This window comes from Pipistrellus kuhlii, unplaced genomic scaffold, assembly GCF_014108245.1.
Source record: "Pipistrellus kuhlii isolate mPipKuh1 unplaced genomic scaffold, mPipKuh1.p scaffold_m20_p_9, whole genome shotgun sequence".
NCBI classification, from domain to species: domain Eukaryota; kingdom Metazoa; phylum Chordata; class Mammalia; order Chiroptera; family Vespertilionidae; genus Pipistrellus; species Pipistrellus kuhlii.
In genome coordinates this window covers 13,819,135-13,833,503 of record NW_023425595.1, presented here as the reverse complement: position 1 = coordinate 13,833,503, position 14,369 = coordinate 13,819,135, and the positions used below count along the sequence as shown (strand labels likewise).

At 35.7% G+C, this 14,369-nt stretch overlaps 1 protein-coding gene across 1 annotated transcript in view; it reads right to left on the bottom strand.

Annotated features, from left to right (window-relative positions):
* DCDC1 (doublecortin domain containing 1) overlaps nt 1–4,184 on the bottom strand; it is a 274,158-nt gene extending 269,974 nt beyond the window's left edge. Inside the window, exon 1 of the mRNA XM_045577759.1 lies at nt 4,021–4,184. Coding sequence (XP_045433715.1) covers nt 4,021–4,181 — 161 coding nt within the window. The 5' untranslated portion in view covers nt 4,182–4,184. The remainder of the gene's footprint in view (nt 1–4,020) is intronic.
* Nucleotides 4,185–14,369: the final 10,185 nt, after the last annotated feature.

The following is a 14,369-nucleotide window of genomic DNA, read 5'->3' as shown; positions in this document are numbered from 1 at the left end:
TCTCTTTGTTAAATGTAGTCAACCATTTTCATCTAAATTATTTATTTATACTGTATATTTGACAAGCATGTATTTCTCGCTTTATATTTTTATAGCATTTAAACCTTCCTAAAGAGTTATTTTTTAATACTGTCATTTAAAAAACTTATCTTTATCCTATTATCATTCTAATGATAATTAAACTCTCTAAATTGCAATAAGTACAAATAAGAAAATGTAAACATAAAGAAAAATGACCCTAAGTACATTTAAGAACAAAGCATCACCTTAAAATACTGGAATACAATCAATAAGAGAAATAACCCCACATATGTGTGATGAATGGAAACTTGTATAAAATCTCTGGAGAATATAAAGCACAGAGATTTCATTAAACTTCATCCTATCCTTTCCCAAACTTGATGAAATGAATAACCTCTAAAGATATAAATAACATTCTACAACTGTTAGATAAAATGTATTTTAAACATCATTGACAGTTAATAATAAAAGTGAATAATTCCGAGATATTTTTTTAATATATTTTATTGATTTTGTACAGAGAGGAAGGGAGAGAGATAGAAACATCGATGAGATAGAGTCATCGATCAGCTGCCTCCTGCACACCCCCTACTGGGGATAAGCCCGCAACCAAGGTACATGCCCTTGACCGGAATCGAACCCGGGACCCTTCAGTCCCCAAGCCAACGCTCTATCCATTGAGCCAAACCGGTCTCGCCAATTCTGACATATTTTATTTTCAACACTAGAAGAAACTATAATTCTAGTTTGGCCTAGAAATGTTGGTAGAGGTATCCCAATTGATATGTGAGGACATAAATCAGCCCATCCACAGGAAAAAAAAATAGATCTGTGTGTGCAAAAGTGCAATGGAATAAAAATAAGGTACATCTGAAATTTAAAACTGGGGGAGGTTATTGATATTACATATCACTTTTTCAGAGGAAATTATAATTTTCAAAAAGAAACAATTAGTCTTTAGACACTTTTAAAAGGAAATAATGTATGAATATTTAGATCTGTAAAAACTAAAAAAGCGTAATTTGTTGGGTAAGGTGCTGCCTTGCTTCATTCGCTATTGCTGTCCCCCTTAATTTCCTTCTGCTACAACATTCCATGGAAATACCTGACGGCTCATTGTTGGAATACTGAAATTAGGTGATATAGCCAAGTGTTTACATTTTAAAAAAGACTCTAAGACCCATTTCAATTAAAAATATCTAAGATAACTAAAATGACATAAAAAGTAAGTGAATGAATTGGGCACAGTTAGTCTTCTTGAAAGCAAGATTACTAGTAAAAGGATGTAATGAGCTTGGCCAACGTTGTTCAGTGATTTAGCATCGACTTATCAACAAGTAGGTCAGGGTTTAACCCTGACCGGGTTGTGGGCTGGATCCCCACTGTGGGCCATGCAGGAAGCAGCTGACCAATAATTCTCTCTGATCATTGATGTTTCTCTCTCCTTTTCCCTTCCTGTCTGAAATCAATTATATATATATATATATATATATATATATATATATATATATAATTTTTTAAAAATAGGATGTAATAGATAAAAATCTATGAAATTGCATTATCATCAGCTAAAACAAAATATTTTATATGTGAGATAGAGATTTTTTTTTTACAACATTCTCTTAATTTAATTTAATTTATTTTTTCATATATTTGTGTTGATTTCAGAGTGGAAGGGAGAGGGAAAAAGAGATAGAAACATCAATGACAAGAGAGAATCATTGATTGGCTGCCTCCTGCATGCCCCCTACTAGGGAATGAACCCACAATCTGGGTATGTGACCTCCTGGTTCATAGGTCGATGCTCAAACACTGAGCCACACTAATCAGCCATTCTCTTAATTTTAAAATGCTACTTTATTTGAAAATCTTCCACGCATCATTTGGAGACATTTTCTATAAATATGGCATAATTATCCCTAGATACCTATGACCAATAATGATCGATAATGTATTCCATTTGGGATACATTAGACTACAGCTGGGTAGGAAAAGCTTCCTATTGTGCTGCTTTCCTGGAAGTTGCCACAGGAATGAGGCTAGACTTGTCCAGTCAACCAATCTCTTAGTGGTAAGTCCAGAAATGGTGAGATCGGACCTTTGGCACAGTGTCTCAAATTCATTTATTGTGTTGGTGACTAGTTTTCTTGGTGGAGGAATCTTGGCACAGCAGTTTCCACACTGTTACAAATAAATGAGCAGAGAGTGATAGAGGAAAAACAATGGAAGAATACAAGAAAGAGAAAAGAAAAGTGGATGATGTAAATATAATAATAAAGAGTAAATTAATAGCATCAGCTAATAACATGAAAGTAAAGTGACTGATTACTGTATGGTTGCAACGAGTGAATTTAATATAAGTGGGCATTTTTTATAAATTGTACAATGTGTTAATTAGTGAAGAAAAGCACAATATCTATGATATAAGTAAAGGGACAACAAATGGACTATATTTTAATAATTACTTCTCATGAAAATATCACAAAGATAGTGAAAATGAGGTGGCAAAGAAAACAAAATGAGACAAGAGCCCAGCTGGTGTGATTCAGTGGTTGAACTTTGACCTATGAACCAGGTGGTCGCGGTTGATTCCCCAGTCAGGGTACATGCCCAGGTTGCAGGTTTAATCCCTCCTCTGGGTCATGCAGGAAGCAGCCAATCAATGATTCTCTCTTATCATTGATGTTTCTATCTCTCTCCTCTCTCTTCCTCTCTGAAATCAATAAGAAATATATATATATATATATATATATATATATATATATATATATAGAGAGAGAGAGAGAGAGAGAGAGAGAGAGAGAGAGAGATGAGGCAAGAAAAGTTTTGACTGCAATAGGGGAAAATTTCTTTACTCATAGAGAAAATTGCCTCTCTCTGATAATCATATTAGTACAAACAGATCTTAGGTTACTATTAGCTTTTATGAATTTGACTTTTTTCAGGTTGAAATTCATTATTTTCTTTTTTATGGGGGCTGGGGGGTGGGAGGGGGGAAGACCGCATGGGCCTTGTCCTTGGTTTTCCATTCTATTACTGAGAAGAGTTAGTTACTTCACTTTCTAGATAATCGGCAATAGTGACAGAAAAGAAGTTTGGATTCAGACAAAGAAGTAGAAGCACTGTGTAAATAATCTCATATACTGCAAATATTCCTCACAGCTCTGAGAAATAAGGCAAAACAAAATTAGCTGAAAGTCTAGATTTCATTTTCATCTAAACTTAGTGACAAAACACAAAAACAATCAAACCATTCTAAGATACACATATGATCTAGCATTTCTATAAGATTAGCATAATCTTAATTTATGAACATTTTCTTTAATGTTCTTATAGTTCATATTTTCCGTTTAACATAAAGACTATTTCATCACAGTTAGCCAACCAATAATTTATAAATACCTGACAGATTTTTTCGCTTTTTCACTTTCTAATAGAGAAAAACAAAGGAAAAATACTTTTGTCTCCTCTGCTTTATATTTCCTAGAAGTGTGGTAGAATATACAGTGATAGTTAAGAGCTCTGGTGTGGACTTGGATCAGTATGGATCTACTTACCAGTTGTGTAATCTTGGTTAAGTTAACTAACTTCTCTAGATCTTAGTTTCCTCACAGGTAAAATAGAGATGTTTAAAATATTATCTGTCTTACATTCCTCCCAGGGTTGTTTTGAGAACTAAATAGGTATAATTCAACTTAACTAGCACATAGTAAATCTTATCTTCCCTGCCATTATTGTTATTACCATTGTACTACCTGTCCTAGTCAGACTCCTATGATAATATGTGTTAATTGCATCAGCTATCTTTTACTTCCTATAAAACAGAAAAATTTGAAGGACTCTAACCCAGACAACAATCTTCATAGCCCATCATATCTCTAATTTATTATTGCCATCATAATCTCCACCAAATCTTGAGCATTTACAAAGACAACACTCTAGAAGTACTTTTAAATCCGCTCCAGAACTCAGTTTAAGCTGCTGAAATAATATTCTTACCTTGGTAAGTGATTTGAACTATATTTGTCAATTGAGTGAATGGTATCCCCATTGAAAGTGCCTTCAGAGTTTCTTTGCTGTGATTTCTTCATGGCTTTAGTCAAGGATGATGAAGAATGAGAAAGTGCTGCTCTCTGATCTTCTGTTTCTATTTTTGCCATTTTCAGCTAAGAATAAGAAAGAATGTTATTCAATTTAAAATGTAAAATCCGCCGAAACCTGTTTGGCTCAGTGGATAGAGCGTCTGCCTGCGGACTAAAGGGTCCCCGGTTCGATTCCGGTCTAGGGCATGTACCTTGGTTGCAGGCACATCCCCAGTAAGGGGTGTGCAAGAGGCAGCTGATCGATGATTCTCTCTCATCGATGTTTCTAACTCTCTGTCCCTCTCTCTTCTTCTCTGTAAAAATCAATAAAATATATTTTTTAAAAATCTACCCATTTAAAAATAAATAAATAAAAAATAAATAAAATGTAAAATCCTCCAGGGTTATAAATTGAGGCTGGACATTAATCACAATCTACTTCTCTAGATTATGCAATAGTTGCTAAATGTGAAATCTGGTTAGGAATGAACAGAGATGAGAACCCAACAGAGACAAAATTATAGATCTAAGCCATTTGGTATAATCCTATTTAAGAGAAATATGATAATTGGTTGCAAAATATTTTAATTTTTGTTTGTTAGAAAATAGCTTATTATACAAACAAACAACAAGAGGAATATGTTACTGAAAAATGCAGTACAACACATTTTTTTGGTCTGTCTTCATCCTTTCCTCTTTGGAAGCTAGCTTCCTCCTGATTCTCATGGAAATGTATATTATGGAGCTTTGCTCCCCAGGCAAAGAAGTGAGTGTTTCCAAGGCTAGCCAAAGCACCTTCTCCAGATACAGCAATTGCTACCTCAGAGTCTCCATGAAGAAAACAAAGTAGTGCTCTGTTTTTTTAGAATGCTAGCCTTAAGAACAATATATGAAGCCAAAGCAGATGAAAGCAAAAGTGAGAAAGGGAGAGAGATTAAAAAAGTGAGAGAGATTCCTGATGACAACATTTAAATCCCTGAAAACAACCACATCTCTTGATACACTGTGTATGTAAGCCAATTTTTTTTTCTTAAGCAAGAGGCTGGGATTCTCTTATTTGCAACCTAGAAATCTTAAGTAACACATACCACAGCCAACCTAAAATTTCTTAAGACCAAAACAATATGCCCATAAGAAATGATATTAAAGAATATTGTAGGTTCCTTACCAGGGTATAATCAGCCAATCACAATGCTGATAAACATGGCTACAAAATCTCATCTCTGGAGTCCCCAAGTTACATGACATACCACTACTAAGGGAAATAAATAACTTGTAAGGTAATAAAAAACATACTTCTACCTTTTAACCGATATTCTGAGATTACCCTTTTGGAATTTACATTCTAGGGTAGGCAGATGATAAGTAATAGATACAAGAAATAAGTAAATTCTTACGATAGTAGGTGATAAATGCTACAGAAAAAAAAATTGATCAAAGAAGGCAGACTGGGAGTATGAAGGTGGAGGGAATTGCAATTTTTAAATAGGTTTTTGAGCATAGGCCTAATTGCTGACACAAAGACACAAAACAGGTAAGGAGTTAGCCTTACAATATCCAGGAGTGAGAAGGCCCTAAAGTGGGTATATCCTACAGGGAGAATGGATGAATAAGAGGAAATGTAGTTGGGATGGGGACAGAAAGGCCATGGAGGGCGTAGAGATAACATGAGTCTTTGCCAGACACTATTAAAATTTTGAGTGAATTAGAGAGCCCATAGCATGTTTGGAGCAGGAGAGTAATAAAAAATGTTTTTTAAAAGAAAAATTTTGGCTGCTTTGTTAAGAACATCAAATATATCAAAATAACTGCATTTCAATGTCCTGTTTTTGTCTGTATATTAACATCTTCTAATATTTGTATAAATTCTTTGTGATAGAGACTGCCAACTGTCTGCCAATATCCATTCCTTCCTTATTCTATGATACTGGAATCCCTGATTTTTAACTGAGGCATATCTGGCTGCCCAAAATAAAGACTATTTTCTTGTCTTTCTTGCAGCCAGGTAGGAGCATATGAACAAGTCTGGCCAATGAAATATTAGTGGGCATGATCCATGCAAAGAGTTTGCTTTTCTTTTCCTTCATTTCTGCTGAACTAGAATGAAGACATGAAGTCAGGCACTAGATCACATGTGTCAAACACAAGGCCCGCGGGCCAAATCCGTCCCGCCAGGCCTTGCAATGTGGCCCGCACCGCGCTGTCATCACTGCACTCCGCTGCATTTCCATCACAATGACAGTTTATGACTGTTCAGTAAACTATTCGGCCCGCGATTTAGGCTGGATTTTAGATTTTGGCCCCTTCTCTGATTGAGTTTGACACCTCTACACTAGATGGTCATCTTTAACTTTGATATGTTGCTGGGAATGAAAGCCATGTCCCAAGGAGGACAGAAGGAGTCTGAATCTAACAACACAGAGCACCATGTGAACCCTGGACTACCTGCCTTGAGACTTTTACATGAGAAATCAACTTGTGGGTTACTCAAAACAATGTTAATTTGAATCTTTGTTGTGTGCAGTCAAACCTAATCTGGAAACTCCTGATATCCCTTGAACTACATTGCTTTCAAGAAGCTAAAATATATGGTGTTAGCTTGGAGCAAGGAAATGGGATGAACACTTAGGAATCTAAATTTAATGAGAGTTCAGTAATTTGAGGCTTTAGGCCTTTGGGGCTTACCAAGATTCCACAATCAAATACCTTAAAGTTAAGTAGTGTCTCTCTCTCTCTCTCTCTCTCTCTCTCTCTCTCTCTCTCTCTCTCTCTCTCTCTCTCTCTCTCTCTCTCCCTTCTCCTGTTAATATTCTGATTCTGTGTAGAACCCTAATATTCCCCTATCAAAGATCATGTCAATCTATAAAGAGGAGGTAAGAACTGGAGCCATAAAGACTTCCTTAAGTACAGACCCATAGAACCAGTCAGATGATGGATGCAAAGAGATTATCAGTGATGATGTGGGTCATCAAGAACCTGTAACAATCTTCCCAACACGAACAACTCCAGAGCATCAGCAGACACACTGACCACTGCCAGGGCTCTTCCTCATTTGGGGGCGGGCATCTAGAGGATTTCCCTTTTGAACTGTGATTAACTCCTACAGGTCTTAAGTACATAATTTACAAGACACTGGGACCTCAAAGACTATGATGCCAGACTTGCTGCTAAAGAACTGTAATTTATACTCACACGGATGATGAAGGCTTAGAGAACTATAAAATGTAAGAAAAAATGTCTTTCTCTGCCCCTTATTGATTATTTAACCTTGGATAATATAACCTTTCTGAGCTTCAGTTCTTTCATTTGTAAAACTGGGTTATCCTCATGGTTATGAGGATTAAATAAAATAGTGAACTTGAAAGCATTTGGTACAGTGCTTGGCACATGGTAGATATTGAAAAAAAAAAGTTAGATGAATCTGAATCTGTATCAAAATAAGATAAGTTTAATAGATAAGTTCTCTCTAGATAGTTTAATAAGAGAAGTACTTTTCTCTACCCAGCACTGTTCTGGTATTCCAACTGGAGACCATAGGGCTGTTGGCCTTCACACTCTCCCTCTCCTTTCAAGCTTCTCACAAGAGGAGGTCTGAGGTTCTCTTCTCAGGCTCCCATAACAACCACTGCCTGTTCAATTCTTTCATAGATCACATCCTTCTTAATTGGGGAATGCTTATAAGTGAAAAATCCAGCTGTGTATAGCAAGGCAAAATTATATGATTAGAGAGTAAATCACCTTGAAGTACAGAATCTCTTGAATGTCCTGGTGTGTTTATTATGGAATCCAATTACTTAAAATCCAAAAATAAAATTTGCTTGGAACTATTCAAAGATATCTCTTGATATAGAGCAATAGTTTTAATTTTTACTTATGCATGATAACAATCCTAATTGTCACTGAAGGTGATAATCATTTTAGTGATAGGAATAGTTTTTTGGGTTTTGTTTTCTTTTTTTATGTAAAATAGTTTCGGGATGCATTTAGGTGAAACAAGTTACATAAGTGTGAAATCATTACCATAATTAAATGCAATATTTCTTCTATAATATTACCATCAAAACAGTGTCATCTTCACTAAAAGTAGAACATGTTAACAGGTTAAGCAGAATATGCAGAATACAATAGGTTTTCAGATAATATTCCTGTAAGTTACTAATTAAATGAGAACTACTGTTAAATAGAAATTAATGTTAATGTTAATTTGATGGACACTATGTAATATGATACTCTAGTAGAGTACAGAAAAAGGCACTGCCTGGTGCTTTATTAACCCAGGCATAGTCTATTCACTACCACAGTGGAAAAACACTTTTTCTTTACTTCCTTCTCTTAATAATTTACATGAATATAAGCTCTCCTCTCATGGCCAGGTCTAGATCTGTTCTTTCACTCCCCTTAAAAAAAAAAAAAAAAAAAGGATTCAAGTATACAGTAGTTAGGTGCCTGGACTCTGAAGCCACCATGTCCTTAACCACTTGCTAGTTGTGACACTTGGACAAGTCACATAGTTTCTTTGTGCATTAGTTTATTCATCTACAATGTAGAATTTCTACATAAAGAGGTTAACAAGAGTGGCTCCCTCATAAAGTTAATGTGCTAAGGCTATGCACACAATAGGTACCAGGTGTCAGCTATTGAAGAAGAGAGGCTAGATAGACTTCAGATTGGGGCACTAAGTACCAATAACAACCAGGACCTGGAGACTTTCCAAGGGGCATGCACATGGGGACAGTTTAAAGCAAGTCAATTTCCAGATCCTTGAACAAGACAATATGGTTCCTCCACTATCTGAATTTTCAATATAATCAATGTAAAAATAAGTTTAATTAGTCTTATTAAAACCAATTTGAATGATGATAATTGGAATTATTATGGAAATGCCCATAGTAAGATTAGAACAAACAAGCATAAAAAAATCCTTATAATCTTCTGTCCTTGGAGTTAGCCACTATTATAATTTATGAATATGTGTTTCAGACTTTCACCTATAATTTTACAGAAATAAAGTATTTTCTTTAAATGAAAGTGACCATATTAATATATATAGCTTATATACAGCTGTGTTCACTTAATGATATTCTCATGTTACTAAATATCCTCATGTTATTAAATAATTGCTGAGAACATATTTTTTATTACTTGTTTTTAACATCCTAGCTAGTTGTTCCAAATGTTTCTAAATGTGAATAAAGCTGGAGTACTGTTAGGGCAGGCAGCTAGGAGTTAACAAAAGAGAAGACAACTAGACTGGAAGAGCCTCACTGAATCTGTAAGTTATGGCTTCAGACACCCTAACGCAGTGGTTCTCAACCTTTCTAATGCCGTGATCCTTTAATGGTCTTAGGCTTTACAGCAGTGGTTCTCAACTGACCCACTAACAGGGTTGCAGATTGAGAACCGCTAACAGGGTTGCCTAAAACCATCGGAAAACACAGATATTTACATTATGATTCATAAGAGTAGCAAAATTACAGTTATGAAGTAGCAACGGAAATAATTTTATAGTTGGGGGTCACCACAACATGAGGAACTGTATTAAGGGGTCACAGCATTAGAAAGGTTGAGAACCACTGCCCAAAGGAAAGCCACATCCTCTGCCATAGAGGATGTAATACCCACTCCCCGGATGATCAACTTTCCAATGGAGGGTAGAGGGGGTGCATAACTGGCCTTGAGAAGGGATAAGGAAAATTCCCTGACCAGGCTCTTGAGCAGTAGGAGCCAAGATGGGGACCATAAGAAGAGAAATCTAGACTGGGAAAAGGATTGACTTGGATAGGGGAGAGCCCACCACAAGCAAGGAAAGATATTGGTTAGTTTGAAAGAAAGCTTACCCCTTCCCAAGTCCAAGGTAATGAAAGCCTAACAAAGCATCTGTGTTTTGTGTTCTCTCTCTATAGCAGCCCTGTGGGTCCCAGCGTCACTCCACAGGCCACTCCACGGGCCTGGGTGGAGCAGTGGCGCTCCAGCCGAAGCACAGCTGGGAGCAGAAACTATGCTGGACTACCAGAGCTTTTAAGTTGTGGATCTTGACCATCCTGATGGGCAAGGACTTATTCCACAGCAGATGGAGCTAAGCTACCTGGCCGCCAATGAGAACCAGGAACCTAGAGACAGTCCTTTGTGTTTTGCTCCAGCTCCATTAAATCTTAACAAGGCACCTAATCCTCCTAGTTGTGGCTTCCCAAAGTGCTATTTTGGCAGCTCCACGAAAGAGCTGTTTCCACACCTTTGACAAACAATTGAAGAGATCTCCAGAAAGTTGCTGAAGTTCAATTCCTGGGTCAGAATATATGAATACTTTTAAGGCTGATCAGTGTATTTCAAAATTGAATAGCTTTTTAGAAGTGTACTAATTTTGAAAACTATCAGAAAATAGTATATGAAGTCTCATCTAACAGCGCCCATCACTAAAATAAAACATTATTCTTAACCTTACTAATTTTCAAATAATTTTCTAACTGATAGCAAAATTTTAATTTTTCAAAAAAATTGTTTAATTTTTTAATCACATCAACATTCTATAATTTATTTTAATATTACTCATAAAATCATTTCATTAAAAAAAGAAATTCCTGCAATATAGAATATATATGTTGAACTTCTAAATATTTTAAACATAATCAAGTTAAAAATATCTAATTAGTCCAATGCTACCTTTCCCACATACTTATAAGAAGATATCCAATTATCTTTAAAAAGGCAATTAAAATTACTATGAATAATCTCAATACTAGGATATGTTATAATTTATTTGACAATTACATTTCCCACAATGATACTGTCAATATAAACTGTGAAACTGTAGCTCCATCTTGTTTACAAGTATCAGAGACAATATGCTCACTATTCTGTTGTACTTAAATGTTGCATTGCAGTTTTTCTTAACAGGTAATATGTGCCACGAAACATCTCTGATTTTATGCTTCATGATTTCCATTCTAATGTTTAACATTAAGAAATTATATTTATGTATTACACATGTCAGAAAACAATTTTTTAAGATTAAGCTATGAGAAATAATAGCAATCATGTCTTTTATTTTAAATACAAAATATAAATATTTTGTTCATATATGGTTAAAGAGTCATCTATAAACAGAAATTCAAACTACATACATTTTTCTGATTTATGTGGCTAGCATTAAGTATTTTGCTGTTTGTTTTCTGAAATTTGTTATGAATAAATATATTGTCTTTAAAATCAGAAAAAATCAAGAGCTACCTTTCAAGATTGACTTATGAGTTTTAAAAATTCATTCTTTCTATTCTTTATTCTAATTTTTATAACAAGGAAAACAAAAAATGTTATTATTTTTATTTTAAGAACATACTACAGGAAAAGATACCTTCTAAGTCAAGCTGAAATTTACATTATTTATTGCTATTTTTCTTCAAAACTGTGCATTAGAATAAATATTTTTCTAAACACCAAAGTATATATAATACATGGTTCTGGCATATTTATTTTTTTTGAAAAGGTGCTCTGAATCTTAGACAACATAAATAGTAGGCAGTAGATGGTTGCCATAGTAGCAAGTAAATAGAAGCATAAAAATACATGTAATTTTTCAATTGTATTCACTTTTTTCATAAATATGCATATTTTATGCACTACAAGGATTACTCAACTCCTGCTTTAGCTCCCTTTTAGAGAAAGAAAAATACCTAACTTTTTAGAAATAAAATATTAGCACCCTGGCCAGTGTGGCTCAGTTGGCTGGAGTGTTCTCCCATGCACTGAAAGGTTGGGCATTTGATTCCCAGTCAGGGCACATACCCAGGTTGCAGGTTGGATCCCTGGTTTGTGTGTTGGGATGCAACTGATTGATGTTTCTTTCTCTCTCCCTTCCCTTCATCTCTCTCTAAAATCAATACAAATATATCCTCGGGTGAGGTTTAAAAAATAATAAGATTACCATAGAAATGAAAAGGCTCAAAAAAGCTTTAAATACTCTATGAAAGATCTTAAGTTTTTTTTATGTCAATTTTTCCAAAATGAAGACAGGAAAAAAAGCAAACTCTCATTTTAGCCTGTTTGGCTCAGTGGATAGAGCATTGGCCTGCAGACTGAAGGGTCCTCGGTTCGATTCCAGTCAAGGACACATGCTCAGGTTGCAGACTCGACCCCCAGTGTGGGGCATGCAGGAGGCAGCTGATCAATTATTCTCTCTCAGCATTGATGTTTCTACCTTTACTTTAACCAATAAAGGAAAAAACCTCTCTCATTCTACATTACTTTAATGGTAAGTTCTTTAGTAAGGGTAAAAATGAATAACCACCACCACCACCACCAGCATTAAAATCCCCTTTATATTTTGTTGTTTATTATCCACATGCATTGAATGTAGCACTCGACCATGGAAAGCTGAAAGCTCTCTTCATCACAAAGAAGTCCAAGAAATTTAATGCTAACCACAAGCTACTATTTGAATAAATGACCTGAAAAATCGTTTTACCAGTTTGCTAAATGTGGAATTCAAAGAGTACATTCTTCCTTCCCTTTATTAAAATACAATCTTCCTATTTACAGGCATCCTAGAAGACACAGAATACACATTGATCAAGTAATCTGAATTTTATACGTACAACTTAAGAGGGCTTCACATATATTTTATAAGGCTGGAGAGGGAAGCAGTTCTATAAGCCACGATGTGGAGTTTGAAATCTATTGAATGGTATGGGTAAGTCAACCTAAATAGAACAGGAAAGTTGCTCAACTATTATTGGGAAACAAATCCTTCAAATCCAGTTTGCTACAATAACAACAATTAGGTGGAATGAGAATTTAAAACCTTTAAAAGATCACCATCTAGCTCTGGCCAGGTAGCTCATTTGGTTGGAGCTGTCCCAGTAGACCACATGTGTCAAACAGAAGGCCCGCGGGTCAAATCCGTCCTGCCAGGCCTTGCAATGTGGCCCGCACCGCGCTGTCATCACTGCACTCCGCTGCATTTCCATCACAATGACAGTTTATGACTGTTCAGTAAACCATTCGGCCCACGATTTAGGCTGGATTTTAGATTTTGGCCCCTTCTCTGATTGAGTTCGACACCCCTACAGTAGACTAAGGTTGTGGGTTATATCCCTGGCAAATACAAGAATCAACCAATGATTGCATGAATAAGTGGAACAACAAATCCTCTCTCTCTCTCTCTCCTCTCTCTCTCTCTTTCTCTCTCTTTCTCTCTCTCTCTCAAAGTGATTAAAAAAAAAATCACCATCTAGGCAGGGTGCCAAATATGATGTGACAAAACAGTGAGTGCTTCAGAGCTCATCTTGTGTTCTCGCCTTGATGAAGAAGCCATGCACTGTAATGGCTAAGGACTGACTGACTGGCCTGCAACAGGAACATCCTCATCAAGCTTATGCATGATCCTACACTTCTACAGAAAAGAAATAAGGTTGGTTCCCCACTCCACTGAGGGAGATGGTAAATTTAAATCATAAGAACTCCAAAGAATGACCTAATGTGTTAGTCAAATATTTATGACTATCAAAGTAGAAATGGAACAGGTCACATGAATGATATAATTACTTCAAAAGGAAAAAATAATATCATCTTTATTCCAAACCCTGGAACTATTTCCTTCTGTTTTCACCATCTTAAAGTAATGTGAAAATGTCCCTGGGGACTACAAAAGGGAGAAAAAAAACATACCCATCTTTTAAAACAGGGGTCTTCAAACTTCTCTCATTATGAGAATCACCTGGTGGAGTTGTTAAAACACAGATTCCCGGATCCCAACTATAAGAAGTGCTATCAGGAATCTGTGTTTTAACACCTCCACCAGGTGATTCTCATAATGAGAGAAGTTTGAAGACCCCTGTTTTAAAACAAGGGGAAAATGAGTTGGGTAATTAGACAGCTTAGTTTAACCTGGGAACATGCAGGAACAAATTAAACAATCAATTAGTAACAACTAGAAGCTCATAAAATACTGGAAAAGAACCAACATAGTTATTTGAAAAGCCAAATATGCCAGGTGAATGTAGTATCTTTTCTGATAGAAAGATAGGTCATATTATCAAGTAAAAAGTGAACAGTATAATCTATTTCAGTGTTGTAAGCCTTTTTATTCTATACCCCAATTTAGGATAGGACAAAACATGGTTTGGGAAGAAAAGCATTTAAAAACTGGCTTCAGTGCTACCCAAGGGCTGTTGATATATCTCTCTCTTTGAGGACCTGTTTCAGAACTGAGTCAATGTCTTTATTGATGGTTAGTCAGGAATTTTGGCCTCCTTTATGTTTTTACTCCAT